Source organism: Pleurodeles waltl, chromosome 2_2 (assembly GCF_031143425.1).
Source record: "Pleurodeles waltl isolate 20211129_DDA chromosome 2_2, aPleWal1.hap1.20221129, whole genome shotgun sequence".
Lineage (NCBI taxonomy): Eukaryota > Metazoa > Chordata > Amphibia > Caudata > Salamandridae > Pleurodeles > Pleurodeles waltl.
The window spans coordinates 614,954,730-614,975,014 of NC_090439.1; the positions used below are offsets into that span (position 1 = coordinate 614,954,730).

At 43.1% G+C, this 20,285-nt stretch overlaps 1 protein-coding gene across 2 annotated transcripts in view; it reads right to left on the minus strand.

The window, feature by feature from the left end:
• ST18 (ST18 C2H2C-type zinc finger transcription factor) overlaps window positions 1–19,094 on the minus strand; it is a 406,078-nt gene extending 386,984 nt beyond the window's left edge. For both annotated transcript variants that reach the window (XM_069220156.1, XM_069220155.1), the window contains exon 1: window positions 18,913–19,094. In XM_069220156.1, the coding sequence (XP_069076257.1) occupies window positions 18,913–18,937 (25 nt within the window). In that variant the 5' untranslated portion in view covers window positions 18,938–19,094. The remainder of the gene's footprint in view (window positions 1–18,912) is intronic.
• Window positions 19,095–20,285: the final 1,191 nt, after the last annotated feature.

Genomic DNA, 20,285 nt, shown 5'->3' on the forward strand with positions numbered 1-20,285 from the left:
CTGATTACAACCTGGTTCTCTGCCAGCCTTTTCATTGCGGTTTCACCTCCATGAAGAGGCTGGCAGAGAACAGGTGAAGGGGGCCACAGGGAGGCACCTGCCCTGCCCATGCCTGTGGTATGGGCAGTGCAGGGGACCCCCTGCCCAGCACCCTCATAATGTGCACTGTCTGCTATGCAGACAGTGCACATTATGAGGGTGCTGGTGCCCCCTGCAGGTGGCCGCTTTTCAAACGACTCAATTACAAGCCGGCAACAATACTACCATCACTTTCCCACTGGGCTGATGGGCTGATGGGTGGAAACCTTGGTTTCTGCTTTTTAACCCTCAAAGTCATAAGAGTGCTGGCTGGGATGTCGCCACTACAGTGACGGCCACACTGTTGGGAGTTTGGCGGACTGGTGTTCCCGTCTGACAAACTTGTAATCAGGGCCATAGTGCTTAAGGTCTCAGACTGTCACACTGAAGATTGTGGGTTCTAGTCTAGGTGTGACTGTGGTAATTTCCATATTAATTTTAATATTAAATACCGAAAGGTGATCTCACGCTACTTACTTGACAAATTATTTTCTTTTTCAAATTCTCTGAAAATATCTCATTCTAAGTAAATCATTCATCAAAGCCTGAAAAAGCACTCTCTCTTTCCCTCTCTCAATATTGCTCTGGGTTGTCACAGGGGCTTGACCGCAGGGCCTGGCCACAGGCCAGGCCCTTTAGCCAATCCCTGCTGTGCATGGCCAAAGGCAGTGTGCGGTTCTCAGTTGTGTGCTGATAGGGGTTGGCCGCAGCTCAGGTCCTGTGGCCAACCCCTCCCATGCACGATCAGGTGGTTATAGGAGCTTGGCCACAGGACCTGGCCAGAGGCTGGGCCCTGCATCCAACCCTCACAGTGCACGGCCAAAGGCATTTCAGGCATAGGCTACACTAGAAACTTTTAGCTTTACCTAAATAGCTTTTCTAGCAATTCCTACAGCACTTGCTGAATGGACAGGCTGAATAAATTTAGTACAGAATGGAAGCATCTTCAACCATGTATAATGTTCAAAAACATTTGTGCCCCTCCTACAGCTTGGAAAGACGTGCCTCTAAGCATCAGAGCCTCTTCCTCATTTCTTGAATACTTTAAGAAACTGAAGGCCTGGCTTTTTGAGTAGTCCCACTAGGCCCTAGGTGTGGCTAGACTCACATCTGCTTAGCACCAGGATACCTTCTTGAGTGATAGTGCTTGCTACAGATCTACATAAAACAACAAAATAATGCAGTTAATAATCAAGGAACACTATTTGTGCTCACATATTTCAGATGTCTTGTCACATGTATAACTTCAGTTGTCTCAAGTTGTATTGACGGTAGTACCCAGGAGAAGAAAGTAGAGACAGCGATAAGTCTATCTCCAAGAAGGCAGCCATTGTCTTGAATGTTCTGCCAACTGAGCTCAGATATCTGGCACAGTATTTTGCTTTTCAGTGAAAACTAAATATGCATTGATTTGCAACATATTGATGTACTATGGAACTGCACTATGGAAGTACTGAAAATTCTGGTTGATGCAAAATTGCTGAATGTTATTAGATTATTTTGTGAGAGTGAAGGGGCAATGTGTGAAAGCCAGGTCTGATGAAAAAGCACTTAACAAAACCAAATAACATAACATAACTTGATACAGCATGAAATTACACAGGGCAACCACCACCCATAGTAGCTTCTGATGCCCTAAGGAGACGTATTTTAATCACTGCTTGTAACCCTTTGGAGTCCTACTAGCTAACCGGTGATTCATCACCCATCAAAATGCCAATGGCACACAGTTCTCATGAAACTTTCATCCACCACAAAGATAGAAGACCCCATTTCAATCTGTATCCAGTCACAGTCATGTCACAGGTTTTGGAGGCCCTTTTCAAAAATGTCATGTAGGATCCATCTGCCACATAACGTGAGTTTCTGTTATTAAGTTGAAAATATATCTTTTAAGGAAAGGGAAAACACAGTAGCCCTAACATCTGGTATCATTTAGTGGTATATCAGAGCTACCTCATCAAAAGTAGTCCGTCCAGGCTTGCGTCAAATCTATAAAATACATCTTGCAGCATGAATATGGGGTCCTGAAAAGTGCTGGGCATGGCTAATAATGCCCCTACCACCTGCAATCTGACAACCCTCTCCAATCCGGCATAGTTTACATTATGCAAAAACCAACTAAGGTAATGTTTGTTCTGCTCAGCAGAAGTGAAAAGAACTCCAAGGATCAACGTGTTGGCTGCTCATGACTTCACTTTTAAACCCTGTGCTTAGCCATTAGCCACTAGCGTCCATGTTAATTTGCAGATATTTTTAAAGCCCAAACAGCACAAATAGCCTTGCTGGAACTAAACAGCATCAAAAAAGTGAAACCTTTATTCTCACAATAATACTTTTAAGCAACTCTAATGTTGTAAATAGCATGTTCTAGTTGGATGAGGCAAGGCCCTAGCCAGGCAGAAAGTACCACTTCCGTAAGGGGTGGATGATTACACTCACTGTAAAACTTGCCCTCACCCTTGGGCAGATTGGCACAGAGCAGTCAGGCTTATCACAGGGGAAATGTGTAAAGCATGGGCATAGCACTACCTCAAAATAAATACACTGAGCGCCACAAAGGAGACTTCACACGAGGTGTATGTAAATAAAATGTCTGTTCAACACACACATTAATTAACACAACATGAACATTATGTAGATCTGGGGTTGAAACACATTTAGAAATATCACTAGCAGTACTAGGCCCAACTGTGTTAAAATGACATTAGCAGTATGTACACATGAGAAAAATAATACTTTCCCTTCCAGCACCCACATGCAGTGCCAGCACACTGTCAGCACAAGACCCACCCTACTGAATTCTCTAACTCAATGTCACACGATTTTAGGATGCACCCTGATTCACAACAATAGCAGCAATGTGTAGATACAGAGAACTGCAGCACTTTTAGATAGTTCTGTGGCTTAGGCCACACTGGTAAAACCCAGTGACAACCATGATAGTCTTCAGACCAAGTAACAAGGTGTACGCCACACTGCTGTGCGGTGTAGTCAATCACTCGCTCTGCACCGCTATGTGGTGCACTGATATCTGGCAGTCTAGTAGTTACAGTACTCACAAAACCCCCCCCTTGGATCCAAACCTTCCTACCCCCTTCAACCAGTTCAAATTACCCGCCACCTAACAGGTTGGAGATTATAGTTCCCTTTCCCTGGATACTGGGCCTCTCGTGGCAGGAATTACACTTATTCAGGATCTCAGGGCAAAAGTGGGGGGGATGGGCAAAGAGGTAAGGGCTGACCAGGCAATAGTCAACAAACGGGGCTCTGGCCACCACTCAGAGAATTCACTCAGGGGTTTCCGCATATACGATCACTCTGGGACACACGCTGTTCACAGTGGCGCCCAGCAAGAAACTTCAATATACAGCTAGTTACCAAATTCACAGGAGACACAATGTGTGAGGCACGATGACTTGTGTTGCCCTGGACAGTCCCAATTCCACATGAAGAGCTACCAAATCTGCACCACCCTGGAATGAAGCACAACATCTGGTGTACGATGACTTGAGTCACACCAGACAATTACGGACACACACAAAAATGTACCAATGCCAAATTACCTCCCTGGAAGGGGGCTCAACGTCTGGGGCAAATCTGATGTGTGATGACTTGATATAAGAAATATTACCCTCTGGAGGGAAAATTCATACTATACACCACACCACTGATGACTTGAGACATACCAGACAAATCTGATCACACGAGGAAAGTTACAAGTTCTGTGCCTCCCTGAATGTGGCACAACGTCTGGTGCGTGATGATTTGATCTGCATCAGACAAATCTGATCACACACAGAAAGCTACCAATTATGTACTTCCCTGGAATGAGGCACAACAGCTGGTGAGTGCTGACTTAGGTTGCACCAGACACATCCTGTCACACACACAGAGACGCAAGTTCAGCGGTGCCACACAAAGTATAGTGTAACACTGCACCGTGTATGCCCTCCCCTCTGAGGGTTGCAATGAGTAAATCAGACACCGCACATAATTACCATACAGTTAAGTGTCGCACAAGAGAAATGTACAATGCTCGACAAAGGCAGGCCACGCGGGGTTGTGCAACTGGTGAATCCACTCACTGCCATTCAGGCGCTTATACGTGTCATGGCCCCACGACGAAGGGTCACACTCCTTAAATTGAGGCAGTACTTTGAAAGCTTCACACCAGGCAAATCCAGTCTCCAGGTTCAATACTTAGTTCCACACCTCCACTGCTGCTATGAGATGACGCCCAGCAGTTGTTGTAGGCACTTAAGAGGGTATCCCTCTTCAGATGACACAGGTAGAAGGTGTAGATCCATTGGGGGAGGTCTTTGGTGCCACTGAGACCTTCACCAGAGAACAGGCGTCAAGCCAACAAGCCCTTGCACAGCACACTTTGGACTGCAACATAGCAGCAGCCATTTTGCCCAGGGCAGCCACAAGGAAGGAAGGGTGTGCCTTCATGAGGCAGTAATTACTCCTTGTGCACAACAGATTCTTCTAGCAGTGTGCACCATGTTCCTGCAAGTGTATCTCTAATTGCTGCAGTGGGGCACAAGTAGTTATACTGTAGTGTGCCTTTAAAGCTTTGAAGTTGAGGGAGGTTCAGAGGGTTCCCCTTTGAACCACAGATGCCTTTCCTAAATTTCAGTCTGTTCTGCCATGGGGCTATGGAATGCAGAGCTTAGTCTTTAGTGGGGCCATGATCTGGTTCTCCCTCCAATCTATCCAGCCAGACCCACAAATGGCAGAGCTCTTCGTTGCAGTTGTGTGTCTAAGTTTTATAGCTGTCACTGGGGAATGCACAGGTGTGCTCCTCCATCTCCCAATGTGGAATCAAGAATTAAAAGGCACACAAACCGTTTTAGGGTGGAGAAATGTCCACTTTCTAGATGATTAGTGACAAATCCACTGTTACCATAGATAGGGGTTTGTCAGGATGAATCAAATGATAGTAAACAACATGAGGCTGCTCTGCTGCAATCCATTGTTTTAGCTAGGAGTAATTGTAACACTTCTCCCATGTTACCGTAGGGGAAGAGCAGCTCTCCTAAGTAGTGAAAACACACATGGGTATTCTTCACTCTCTGGGCCTACGTGCTGTTGCACACATACAAACTTGCATTGGCAGGTGGAACACATGTTTAAAAGCACCAAAGGTGCAAATGCACACACAGTCTTACTAAATCAGGCTGGATGCAGGTTTAAAGCAACATAGGTGCTAGCACGTACACCCAGGCCTGTTATGACAGGCTGGATATATATTCAAACATGCCATAACAGCAAATGTGCAACCAGGCCTGTCATGACAGGCCTAGCACATGTTTGGCACACCAGTGGGCGCGTATGCACACACTGGTCAGCACCATTTCCTCGTATATGTAGGAAAGTGCACCCACTTCGGTCTGTATTGATGGGGGAAAATGGCCTAGGGCCCTAAGGTCACCATGTAGGGAATCAGCAAAAACCTATGGGAAGAGCTGCCCCACCTAGGTAGGGAGAGCCCACATGGGGGTTCTTCCTTACTAGGCATGGGACACCCAGATGTACCTGCCCACCCCTTCATCTACCACCTGCCAAGTCCGTCAGGGGGTGCTCTACGGGTAGCGGAGGATCCCCTCAGGATTGGCTATGACGTTAGTAGTGCCAACCTAAGCCCAAGCACAACTGTGCCTCCACAGACCTGAATTGACATGCCCGCTACATGCTTCACAGGCTATTCTAGTAGGTGGCACACTCAATGCAGCGTCCCACTAGTAGCCAGGGCTGAACCCACCCAGAGTATGTGATGTATGTTTTTACAGGGCACACCAGGGTACAGCACCTGAACCAATCACAGAAGTGCCCCCTCCTTACATGTGTCATCAGGGAACGCACACTTTACCACTCCAGTACGGTGGGAAAGTGCCCAGAGACCTAGGACCATCTAGCATCTCGTTTTAGTGCACAATGATGGAGGTTATATAAGCCTTGGTGGTATCAACCCAGCCCTTCTAAAAGTGGCAATCCATTTTCTCTTAAATAATCAATGAGATTCAAAATAAATTTCATGTCACTTTCACTTTTGCTGACTGTGCTTACTCAGCATTATTGTTTCAAATAGTATGCATCACTTACATAGAAGTCAAGTCCAAGAAATCAGATCCCGTTTCACATCAGGCTAACACAATCACTTCTTCATTTCAGGTAAGATCTGAAAACTCACCTACTCTAACAGTGATCACCTCTTGTCATCTGATTACCCTTTGAAATAAATAAATTACAAAAATCGCAAATTAAAGAACCATTAAATGCTGAGAACAAAAGCTACAAATATGTTGTTTTCTATGTTTAGTTTGTGGCACAAAACCGTGTTTCTTCTACCAAACTATGACAGCAGAGCTTGGAATTGTAAGGTGAACCCCTTTGGAACTACAAATAGACGGAGTGGTAGAAAAATCCTAGTGGAGTTAAAAAAGGAAAAAAAGTGGAAAATTGGACTTGTTAAAGGTGTGCGGTTAGTGGTGTTTCATTATTTCAGTATCTAATATTCATTTGTCTTTAAATGTTTTTGTGCATAGACCAAGGTTGGGGTATCACAGGGATCTGATCTAGCCACAACCATTATGTAATCATTTTTTTCTTTACGGTGGTACAGATCGTTCATCAGTCATTATCATAACTATAGCAATCACAGCTGAAACAAACGTCTTTTTAAATTTGCTTCTGAAGGGTCACTCTTGTATTTTGACGAACATCTGGGACACTTATAGGCTATCAAAAGTACCCACAACCGCAGGTATTTCTGCATGTGGACATGTAACTGGTTTAAATTGGGGCATGCAGAAACTTCAAGCAAAGGCTGATTGCAACTGAAAAATTATAATTTCGCTTATTATTTAGCCATGGGAAAATATTACCTTCCTCTATAACCTCATCAGTTTGGGGACCACAGTTCTCTATCCCCACTCTAAAAAACACGTCCAGAAGGGGAGTCACTTCGCAAGCATCTTTAGGCTGGTAAACAACCAACATCTTGGTAAATAAATACCCTGGAACCTCTCTGGTGGCATAACCCAGGAATGCTCACAAAGCTGTCTTTCTACTGGATTTACTTGCGTGGGAACTCCAGCATGATGGTCTAAACTTAGTATGACCGGGGACGAGTACCCCTAATTCTGATTCTGTGAATCAGTAATCAGATGTTACCCTGGAGAATAAAATGTTGTGGCCCTTAGATGTACCTAGGTCTGAAAAACCTCTAATGAATTGGACCCTAAGTGTTACTTGATCATGCTTACAATTACTTCCTCCACACCTTTGTCAATACACTCATCAAGGAGTGCTGAAGGAGGGAATGAGCATGAGTGCGTAGGTGTGCAAAGAGGAGCTGGTCATCCCATAAGCCAATGCGTTCCTTAGTCTCATAGGGATATGTTACCCCATGTGCAGCCTCAAAGGTAGCCCCTCTTTTCTTTTTCTGGCCAGGTGCAAGAAAATATGCAAAGCAGACGGGGTAAGTTGTGATCGCTGCCTCCTTAGACTGCGCCCCAGGTAGCAATGCTCATGAAAAACGCAAGCTTTTCCATGCATAGTTACCTTCAACAAGAAATACTAAAACACAATGATCTAGAGTAAGGTCCCTTTTTCATGTGTATAATTGAATGGTGCTGCTAGTGTCGCCATGTCAGAGGAAAGTCCTTTGAAGCCCATCTTCTGAAATGATTGGTGATTTCACATTTAGGGCAATGCATATTTATGAGAACACACAAAGAACGTCAAATACATGCCATCTGCACTGAAAACAACAGCGAAAGTAACTTTACTACCTCGTGTAGCCAGTGTGCCAGTCGATAATTCAACCTGTTTTATCTTATGGAAATAGGGAATGTCTAAGACTACTCTTGAGGGCCTCCCAATGAGCATCCTCCAGAATTTCATTTAGCATGACAATTGAGAATATTTTGGGTAAATCATTTTATCCTCACTCAAGTATTTTCATATGTTATGTTCTTGTTTGTTTTGTGGGAATGCCTCTCCTCATTTTATATTTAAATGTTTTTCCCTTACGTTATTTACACGTTATTTATAGTCGGTCAGGTGTATTTTCAGGCCTATCAGTATTGTCATAGTGCATTTGCAATTTCAGAAACAATTATGTTAGAGGTTGCCTTTGCTGTTTCTCATCTCATGTCCTGGGATGAAGGGATTGCACACAAATCAATATGGCATGGAGAAGTTTGTCTTACGAAATAGTTAGTGTGATCAGAGAACTAAATAGAAAGATGGGAAACTCCTTGACATCAATAGAGGTAAACGGTATTCAGAGCCACCTACCGTCTCTTTCCATACCTATCTAGGACCATTGACAAAATCAAGGCAACAATTGTGAAGTTATAATTAGTGTTCTGTGTTCTTGCTGGGCAATCTGTACATTTCCAGCTCAAGAGCCATTTTCGTGTATTCAGAAGCATTTCATATTTTACACAACGAGGTTTCCCTCGCAAACAAATCCTGTATAGTCATTGTGCTGTAAAACGTGCTCATTTTATGGTCTTGTCTAAGACAGCTCATGCGCTGTATTGTGCAAGACATGTTGTTAGCGTATACTGGGCTTAGAGCTCACCCATTACTTACCAGTAGTTGGCTGTATGGTCACTCTCATTTTCTTGCTTATAATTTGTTAGTGTGTGTGGGCTTCACTTCCTGTTCTTGTGTTTGTACCTCCCTACAGCATGGACCCATTATTTGTGTCTACTTCTCCGTTTTCAAGTGCTACTTTTTTCTTTTAGATTAAGCACTGTATGAGAGTGCGTGTATTTTCCAGCTGTCTCCCTTGTTAGGTTTCCCTCTCTGCTACACTTGTTCCTGTTGTGTTTTTGCTCCCTGTTTGCTTCCCCCCACCCTTATGTGTTTATCAAACCCCTTGCGCTGTTTTTTTCACCTGTGTATTTCTCCCCAGAACTCCATAATGACCACTCTCTTATCTGTTTGCTCCCCCATCTTCCTCTTTCTCTCCATTTGCTCCCCATCCATGTACCTTTCCCATGCCCTCCGCATTTCTTCCCCACATTTGCATCCCTCTGCTGCTTTGCTAACCCCCACCCGTGCTACTTTTTCCAAAGCAACTCAGATGGTCAAACAGAAAAAAAGGCATTTATATCATTTAGTAGGCACCTGTGTGCATGGTGTTCATGCTTACAAATTAGATTGCCAGCTACATATGTCTTCTTTTTACTTTTTTTTCAACACACGTATGGGGTGAAAGGTTAAATGCCACCTGCGGACTCCAGCACTTATTGTATCATTCACTAGTGTGACAAAGGAAACAATAACAGAAAAACAAAGTATGTCTAGTCCTGTGACCCTGCTAAGACAACCTATTAAGGCTATAAAGGGGCTCTCACCCACAAATGGCTTGTGGCATGCTTCATCATTGGGCCCCTCACCCATTATGAAGATACATCCTGGTGGACTCAACCAGATTCTGGAAGGTCTTGAGAGTACTTGATCTTATAGGCATGAATAAGGTATAAAATTAACTAGGGTGTAACAACAAAATCTAAGTTTACTGATGGTCAGCCTGATAATAAGAATAACACCACCTTAGTACTGCATAGTATTATTTCTGGACACAAGTGGGTAGTATGGCCTTTGAGTCACAAATCTGGTACACATGCTACTACCATCAGTATGTTGCCAGTGTGGGTCAGGTGGCCTTCCTCAGGACCAAAGTATTCATAAACAATATATGTAGAATCCTATGGTGAATCTTAATTTGTGATTTTACCAAACACATACATGCACACACTCATGCAAACCTACGTACATATAGAGGCTTGCGGGTCATCTGTAAGGCAGGTTAAAGTTTTACATTGATCATTGTTCATAAAGTGGAGCATACCAATGTGAGGCACACCATGTGACTGCACTGTATTGCAAGTGGAACGCCCCTCTCATGCACAGAAGGACTAGACACAGACACTACAATCAGATAAAAAGCTTGAGAGTACATGAAATATTGCCATCTTAGTTTCCCCAACCTAATAGGGGTTAAAAGAAGCCCCCTGGGGTGTGCAATAAGACTAGCTCTGTGATCAAATTCCAAAGAAAGTATTAAAGTGAAATAAGTGTTAGTTACAAAATTAAAAAATATAGCAAGAGGAGTTGCAACTTAATGCCTTCATCTTAGCTTTATCAAGAGAAAATCACATTGACTCATAAATAAGGTCATTTCATCAACCTTACTACTCCAAGAGTCCTTGTCTGAGTTGATACCTAGTTCACTATCCGCTACCTCTGCATCCTAGAGGTACCCAATTTGATAGCTAAATAAGAACCTCTTCATACGTTGTTGCATCACATGATTGGCATCAGCACCTGCTATAAGTCTGCTGTCACATTTATGACATTGTGAGAGGTGTATCTAGCAGTTTTGCTGGCAGTTGTCACTATGTGTTGTTTGTGTTCTTTTTTCTGGAACAAAACTGGAAATGAATGGTTGCAATATGTCATTATAGTTTATTTGTAAAAGGAGGCAAGATCTATTGGTGTGATATTATTTAATTCCAAACCAAGGTGCTTATTTTTATCATATTTGAAAGAGTGTACAACATGGAACACTACTAAATTAGTAGCTGAGGTGTCAAAATCACCATATTCCAAGATAAGTAAGATACATCAGTGTGACCTGTTAAAATAACCATTTTTAACAGGCTAAAACTTCTTTTTTAATATTAGTAAGTCTTATGGAAGCCTTGCAGTTCACAAGATAGGGTGCATGATATTTAAAAGCTGGTCATGTAGAACATTAATGTTATCATGTTCCTATAGTGGCAAGGCCCTAAAGGCTATTTTCACTGTGGCAGGCCTAGCTGTCTCTTGTAGAAATCCAGAGTACAGATTAAACTACAAATACTTCTATTGCGGGAATCGGGCAAGCTGGAAAAGTAATTAAACCACTATTTTTGATAGTTATTAAAAAATCCAATTCAATGTTGAAGTCCGTTTTCAATAAATATTAAGGAAAAGTAATTAATAGAAAGTTAGCCTTTACCCATCTGGACTATCATAGGGCTAATTAGCATAGTCCTCTGCCAGCTCCCAGTCTTTGCTCAAGCCTTAAACTTAATGTGAAAAGGTGTGAAAGGCTCCCAGGAGTAAACAAAATGGTTGACATGATTGGGCAGAGAGGCGTCCTCTGAAGTTCCCAGAATAATCAGGGTGGGTCTGTGGTCACCCTGTTGATTTCATGCAGCTAAATCCAGCTTGACAGGTCTGTTGAGCCACATGTAACACGTAGGGTGCACTTGTAAATAACAAACCAGGATGCCAAGACAGTTCTTGTGTATTCCCTGCCTGGTTGCTGAAGGGTCCTGCTTTTGTCCTATTCAACGTCTGTCTCTGGGTTTGTTGTGGGTACAGTTCCTGCTTCACACTGGATTTTATGTTCCATGAGGGAGGACACTGGTGGTTTCCCTATGACCCTCTCACGCACACCCCCAGCTTTCAGAACCCAAGTTGAGTGTGGCCAAACGCTTCTGTTATCTTGGCTATACCCTGGCCTAGGGCATTTCGGGCCTGTTTGAAGTGAGGCAAAAAGGAACTACTGAAAAGGTGTGTAGGGTCACCCCAGGAACGTTGCCCAGGAGTCACCCCCACCCAGTAGCTAGTGCCAAGAATAAATGTGGCACCTGGAAGGCACCTTCATCAGAACACTACGTGACATGCAAAAGAATACAGGGTGGACTCAACATTCTGCACTTGGCATCTGTGACCTGTGAGAACAATGTGAGGAGGTTGGGCCCTCTTCCACTTAAAATCCAGGACAGAAAGATCTCCAAGGATCATAAGGCTGATCCCCTGGGTGGCTCCAGGAACAGAAAAAAGCTGAAGAAAACAGTTGTGTGAAAAATCCACGCTGGCCTGTGGCACTGGACCTGGGCGAGCAGCCAGTCACCAAACAGAGCCCCTTTCAACTTTGCCTGAATGATTGAGTACAAACAAACAAACACTGGCTGCTGGCTAGGAAGTCTGGTGTGGTCCCCATTATGCGGCCAGAGGGCTGCTCAGAAAAGAACCTGCTGTTGCACTCCGTCTGACACCCTGAGAGTTCATAACTGCTCCCCTCAGATCCTGAGAGCTTTTGAAGTATACTTCTGTGGATGTTTGAGCACCCAAAAAAGTTTGGGAACTTTTTCAAAGCTTTTGCTCCAGAGATCCTGAGCCTCAATGGGACCGACTGTGAAAGGTCTGTGACCTGGAGCTCCATGGCATCAGATTGAAATTCAGGGTTTTTTTTATGTGGAGAAGAGGTGTTCCTCTGAAAAACAACACAGACCCTTTTCAGAATGGGACAGAAAACTTTTTTTGAATTTCCCTACTTCCAGGCCCTAGTGAGGCCAATCTACTTAGTGTATCGGACCTATGCTCCATTGTGGTCAACCTCAAATCATGCATAGGTCCTGATCTACCACAACCATTGTCTACCATTGGCGCTTTGAACTTTTTTGGTGCTATTTGTACATAAAGCTTTAAAAAATATTATCTCTGGTTCCCTTTATTGGATTTCTGTCATTCTAAAGTAATTTTGCTTATTAAAATTGCCTCTACTTGTATAAATAGGAGTGGTATGTGTATTATATTGTATTTTTGATGTTTTAACTGTTTTGAATCTTCTAAATTCTTTACACACTTTTCTAAGTTAATCCCGACTGCTCAGTGCCACAGCTACCAGGGGTTCAACTCAGGTTTAAATTACTGAAATCTTTGACTTGACTTAACAAGATTGACTTTATTACTTGTGGTCGACATCAATCCACCCCAACTAATGATCCAATTTCTCATTGTTGGATCTTGCTACCTTGAGATGATTGTGAGTCATGTACAATGGTGAACCTATAAAGGTATAAAAAATGGCTTAGTCTGTGGATAAGTGGATAAGCATGTCATTGTCAGCAAGTCTCTAGGAGTGTGATACTTTCTACCCCAGCTTCTCCGATAACAACCTGTTATTCTGGACATGAGGAGCCTTTTCAATAAGGCCTGGCTTTAGGGAAGCTTTAAGCAACATACATAAATCTATTCTGAAGTGACAGGGAAGAGTATACAGGATTGATTTGTCTATGCTGGCATTTGCTTGCTGAGTTTTTTCTGTACCCTGTTCCCATGAGACTATTTATTCTAGTCCTCAAATATATTGAAAGCAAAGAAATACTATCAGATACATATAGTGCAATACAGAAAAAAAGTATATACAAAAAGTCTCACGTTCAGGAGCACTTAAACTTCCTTACCAGCTGCAAACAATTTGCTCTCACTATGAATCAGACGACTTCCTCACTCTGCGCATAATGTGAACATGTACCGACGATTCAACCTATGTTTTGTTAATATCCCTTCTAATGTCTGTGATTTTGCTTGATGTTATATTGTTTGATTGTGCTCTGGAGTGTAAGTAAGAGGACGCACCTTCTACTTAAAGCTTAACATTCAATTACACAAATAAAGCAGGACAAGTTTAAATCCATCACATAATTATTGTAAAAAGCTTTCCGGTTGGTGGAAATTGGTTTCTTTATTTTCTGAGCTGTACAATGCCACATGCCACTGTAAAGACAATTTTGTGACACAACAATGTTTACATGTGCTTGGGTGCTGATGAACTGGTGTAGCACTGGTATACTGATAACACAACTGATGTGCAAATACTTCAAAACCAGGACATGGGTGACGACTCGGGTTGAAAAAACATGTACATCTCAGAAATGTTCAATACATATTTTTCTGTAAATTAGATGAGTAGTCATAGATTTCATAGTTGTTTGGAAGGTTTTGTAGGACCAGGTACGCTTGATTGCTCAAGAGGCTTAAAAGGCTTGTGGAAAAGGGTGGATGTGAGCATCTTAAGGTAATGTAGGGCCACGACCAGAAACAATGTGCTCAGACAGTACCTTTTCTTAATATTAAAGGCTGCATGTAAAAGTTGAAAGATAATGTAGGAGAAGGAAACAGAATTCAATATATTCATGTTTGCACAGAAAACTATAACACTCTGGGAATCAATTAGAGTTGGCAGATGTCCCGTCCGCCCTATTTAGAGCCTCCACCCATGCATATACTCTGGATAAGGCGGACGCACTTTGGCCCATATTTATACTTTCACAGCGCCGCATTTGCGTCGTTTGTTGACGCAAAATCGGCGCAAACTTTCAAAATACACTTGTATTTTGGAAGTTTGCACTGCTTTTGCGTCAACAAATGACGCAAAGTGGCGCTAAAAAAGTATAAATATGGGCCTTTGTTTCTATGTATGTGACAAGGCCCTAAAATGATGAAAGCCTCAGCTTCCAAACACTTCTGCTGCTCAGTAAAAGACATACACATATAGCACTATGTGAATATTCACGTATGCGAACTTTTAAGTTTCACCCAGGAACCCCATCGAATGTGCAGCCTCTAAATATGTTTACATCACGCAGACAACACAAGCCCCTAAAGGGGAAGAACAAACAGTACCCCTTTCAACTTTGCCTGAATGATTGAGCACAAAAAAAAACGCTGGCTGCTGGCTGGGAAGCCTGGCTTGGCCCTCATTATGCCGTCAAGGGCTTCACAAAAAAGAACCTGCGCCGAAAACGCCGCTCATTATCATAGATGATCGCTTGGACCCGGCTTTAGTGTTGATTTCAACCTATGCGCATTATGAGCAATGAAGTCTTTACTACTTGGAGCCTTTTTTTTCCAAATGAATTAATGAATTAAATTTATCCTTTCACCAGCTGCTCCGCAGCAGATGGAACCATTTCTGAAGCCTTGTTGAATACAATCCATAAAACTCATTTCCTAGGATTAGCAGTCCAAAGTTTCTTCTAATGTTTATATACCGCTTGGGATTTTGAATTTCATGATGTTAAACTTTGAAGTGAACTATTCGTTTTTTTTTTACAAATTAATATCCAACAACCACGTTGTTTAATGTGCTTTATGGCTTGCTAACCACAGCGTCCGGGTCCCCTAAGGACAGGTCAGCTGAACCAGTAAGCCCAGCTTTTTGTAAAAAAAAAAAAAAAAAATGACTGAATTATATTAAACCGCAAAAGCAGTTTGAATAAAAATAGAGGCTTCGTGTGAGCTTTCTTTTGGAGGCCAGATTGGTAAGCATGTCAAATCTTAACTATGGCCTGTGAGTAGATAAAGTAAGAAACATCCAATGTGATTTTAAAAGTGTTTTGTTTAAAACTAAGGAATTTGTTGTACTTGTTTTTTTTTTCCCTATACTAATGACACCTCAAGTGTGTCGTTGGGTTGAATATTTTGGAGACAGTACCCCGTTTCCCATTACCGTAACTTTCAGATGTTTAGCTAAACAGGTCGGTGCTGAAATCCAGTCGGTGCTGCAACGAGTGAAAAGTTGTATTCTCTTTTGTGTTGTATGTGTATGCTTTTATGCGGCATAGACGGCCAGTGCCGCTAGCTGACAATAGAAAAGCACACATAAACAGCATAGTAAAGGGACCGCGAAGGGTTGCAGCGTGATCCCCGCACCAGCTCCTGTGTTACAACGGTGCAGCACTAAACACTGTGGATTACATGAAGGACCTTGGACAGCTCCGGCCATGGCACAGGCTGCCGCAGTCATTTCACAGACCCACTGAGACCGAACGCATGCAGAGGGCCCCTGCAGAAGCTTCTACCCTTTTCACGATGGTTTCCAGTTACAGCAGTTTAGCTTGAAATTATAGATTACTTGATAATAAAGCAGCTGCCGGGAGAAATAACTAAACATAGCTACAGACTAAAAAGTTTCTGTTGGGCGTTGCATCGTCCTGCCATTGGAGCTATTCATACAAGGGCTCTAAAGAAGCTTGCCAACCATCCTAGACAAAATAACTCTCATCAGCGTCAGATGTACGGACTGGACTCATTTATAAGGGGGACATTTTAAACTCCGGAACTAGAATAACGACTTATAATCACAGCTTCCCTTTCCGCGCACATTGTGTGAATCTGAGCAGTAACTCCATCTTTCTGTGCCTCGATATCCTTACCTGCTCCATACGGAGTTTGTAGAAGATGGTTTAACGTGAGCATAACGAGCTGTATAGCACCCCTATAGGTGTAGGGGAGAACTTAAATATCAATATTTTGCTTAAGCGTGAGTTGGGTACCGATCAATGACCAGATACTTTGACCATACCTCCAGCACGAGGTCAGATTCACAGATGATCTTGTGCATCTCATTTGAACTTATGTTGCAAAAACTTCAGTCTCAAAAATTGAAACTACTAGTTCTGAATCAAAGAATCGGCACTAGTGGATTTTTGAACATGCAAAGTTAGTATGTGAATGTGTAAATTGTATCCATCCACCTCCACAGGTTGCTATGTGTTCCTGAGTGGCTTCATTATTGAACAGTTTACGGGTTGTTTCCCCACTGTGGAAACACTCAAATATTTACTCTTGCCAAGGCATGAGTAAGTCAATTTCCAGGATTCAGGTTGCAAAAACACCCCTATATGTAATGAGAGGGTCAGGGATGGGGTACCTTCAAATAGAAAATGACTGCTCCTAAGGGGAAGCATAAAGCTTACAAGTACTGTTGAACTTCGCATTACATGGCAGTATCCGACAATTTCCACCTGTGAAAATCCTGAATACATAAATATTATGCATGCACATATTTTTGTGAAACTATGAATGTTCGAGTTATCCAGGATTACTGCTGGATTTTTTTCGAGAATTTCAAAAATCCTGTACATTTGTTCCAAGAATAGGAGCAATCATACAAGAGTGCATTTCCATCGTTTAGCTCTGTTTTTGTGAACCAGGTCATACATAATAATATTCACTGCCTACTGGTACTTATGTCTACTAGGCCAGGAGCGCTATATATAGTAAAAAAGGGTTGATGAAATGTGCTACGATACTGTCTCGATTACAGTATTTACCTATTGACATGCATTCTGAGACATATTTCATGAATGACAGGAGTATGTGTTGGTAACACGTGCACTGGAGTGCGCATGCACAAGTGGACAACTCACAGGCATACACACATTCCTGCCCCGTTTAAAGGATGTGGGCCGGATAAAACGAAACATTAGAAAGTAGTAAGCAACTGAATATGTCAAAAAATACAACACTAGCTCCACAGGCACAAACTCAGTGCAGCCGTTGTCTTTAGCTCTTCTTAATTTCATGTAGGAAAACACCTCCGAATAATATGAGCAGGACACAAATATACATGTCACCAACTTGTGACTGTAGGGAGTGATGAGAGCCATGGTGCAAATGGAATGCACAGATTCCTGAGAGGGGGTATTTTCTTACGTTATTTTGATTATCACCAACAATTAATAAAACCATTAGGGACATGGAAATACAGACAGAGTCGGCCACTACCAAGGGGATAATTATCAAGACAGTTTCATCGTGTGTTTCCATGTTTGTTTATTAAAAAGCAAATACAATTCCTTTCATCCCCAAAGTGGGATTTGGACCGGGGGAAGTGGTGACTTTCCCTGGAGCGTGTAGCAGCAGGGCAGGCAGTCCTTCAAAGGAGTAAGACAAGAAAAGTTCTGGCCACACCTATTCCAGCAGCCAGACAATGCTGGGGCTGGCCTCTCTGGGCTAGAATAGGGCTGGGAGTGAAACAAGGCAGAGAGCAGGCACCTGCAACAAGCAGTATGAAAGGGAACCAAGGACTCGGAAAGAGAGAGCATTGGACAAAAAAAACAACACCTGAGAGCGCTGATTCAGGACACACAACCTCTCCTCAGATGACGTCCCAAACAGATCTGAAAAGGAAGATTTCATCCTTCCTCCATCCCTAAAAAGTCCTGAAATAATCCTGGATTTGTCCATAACTTCATAAAATGACGTGATTGTCCCCGGACATGCTCACGTGCCTGTAAATCTAATACGACAGCTCAAAGCAATACTCTGCGTGATATAGCGCTCTACTTTCTGTCAGGCACATCTGGGCCTCGGAGCTGCTTTCAAAAGCCAAGGGGCACGTAAATCCCCGTTCAATTTTATGGTGGAGTAAGCATGGTGACAGCATTAGAGCCCACGCACGCCGCTCACAAATTTGGCAGGGGGAAGGCAGGAAACACCAAAATGTTGCCATACTCTATTCTTTGTTTATAAATCCCGCCCCAGCAGAGCCTTTCAAATATGCCACATCCACGCGGCTGATCTAAATATGTACGAATATGCATGCAACATGTGTATGCACACACGCACGTGCTTTCACACAGACACGAGTACTTAACGCCTTACAAACCGAGGAATAAACATGACGCAAACACGAAACGTCTAAAACATACAATCGTAGATAGTCGGTACACGAGTGCCCTTTAAGTTTAGTAAGTTTGTCAGCAAATTCAAACATAATTCCGGTAAACGGCCAAATCAAATATCCTGGTCTGCAGATTACCACATCTTAAATTCAGAATCACAAAAGCTTTGCTGCTGCATTGGAAAAGCAATTACACTCTGACCTTTCGTTTTGAAAGCGTTCTAGCGCAGATGCAGAAACAAAACCATCGTTCACTCACCCAGCTTCCCCCACCCCTCAAAGAAACCAAAAGCGTTTAACAACGAAGGTTATTTTACTAAAATTTAACTAATGCTTTTTTGTATTTTGATTCGAAAACACGCGCTCTGCAAGCCGCAACACGCTTAAAACAAACAACAACAAAAAACCTTGCGATGTGCATCACTTTCTTCACAGGCATCACGAATCAAAGCGTTGTCCCCGAAGGGAGCACAATAGCAACCACAAAAACACAAACGCGGAAATAACGTGTTGTTAAACGCGCGTGTGCTTGAAGCCGGGAGACCAGAAGTTAGTGAACTTACTTTGGTGCGCGCACAAGTCCTGCATTGCCGGTCCCTGGTGAGCTGATCTGCGCGCTAGGGCTGTGTCTTTGAAAGGTAGTTCCCATGATATGACATCCAGCGCCTTTGGCTGCCTGGAGATAAGCACCTGCCCGTGGGTCCCCTCTTTACGTCACACCTCCCTATTCAGAGCTCTTCAATATGATTCACATTTGCACATCAACAGCCTCGCGCGCGTACACAGATTTTTTTCTCTTCCCCCTTTTTCGGCTCTGGGCCCAAAACTTTCACTTTAATTTTCATCACATGATTGCTGTGGCATATGTCCTTCCAAGCCTCCCATATATCAGTCATCATGCAAATGAGATGGAATATCACTCCTCTGCAGCAGATGGCCAGGGATGATAACAATGGCTCAACAGAGGAGATTCAATGTCCCTGACTTTATCGCCACGGCAACAACAGCCTAAAATATATGTAATGGAAGTGGTGCTTATTAATTTTGCAGGCTCAAGTGTTCTGATTTTGTGACTGAATGGGCTGAGTTAAAAAGGGGGCTGTGTCCTTCTGCCTCTGGAAGACTATCTATAAAAGCCAGAGACCTGGAAATTATTTTCAGTGACTAAGAAGGCAACAGCCTAGCAATTATTTGAGTAATTAGGTGTAATTCCTCCCTGTGGGCCTTGTACCCTCCTGTGCTTGTTTCACAGAAGCTCGTGAATTAGGCAGACAGGGATACTGAGAGAGAAAGGCTCGCCTGAAGACACAGGAAGAGAGCTCGCAGGAACTAAGCCTCGGTGATATGTCACTTGGCCTCCAGCAGACTTGGTAAACATAAGCTCCAAGCCATAAGTAAACACAGGCCCCACTTCACAAACACGGGCCAATTACAATCACAAAGGCGGCCACACTTCTGGGTGGGGTTGGGAAGCGAGTGTGGGTGATGGGGGAGGGGCGAGAGGGGGGTGGCTGGTGCTTCCTGCTAGGCCCCGTATGACGCGCACACACCATGGCCTCGGCTAAAAGCGCCCCCGTGTTACCTCATTGTGTCTCTGCCACTCTCAGCGGTCTGTCATCGTTTTGTGTATTATGATCCCCTAGGGATTCAAGTAGAGCTCTCGTGCCACGTCCCACGGGGACCCCTCTGAATTTGATATGTGATTAGAAACCGTATTTGGAAGCTTAATTGTAACGCTCTGTTGCTGTCATACGTGCGCCCCGCGTTTTCTAAAATGTTAAATATGAACCTAAATGGAGAGTGGCAATATTTAAATGAGGACTCGGCATCACTCCCAATTCACGTTCTCATTTTCAACGGCTTATAGGACGTACGATAATCAGAAAAACACATCAACACATATTTAATTAAGCTTAAAGCTAAAAGTTGTTCTTAT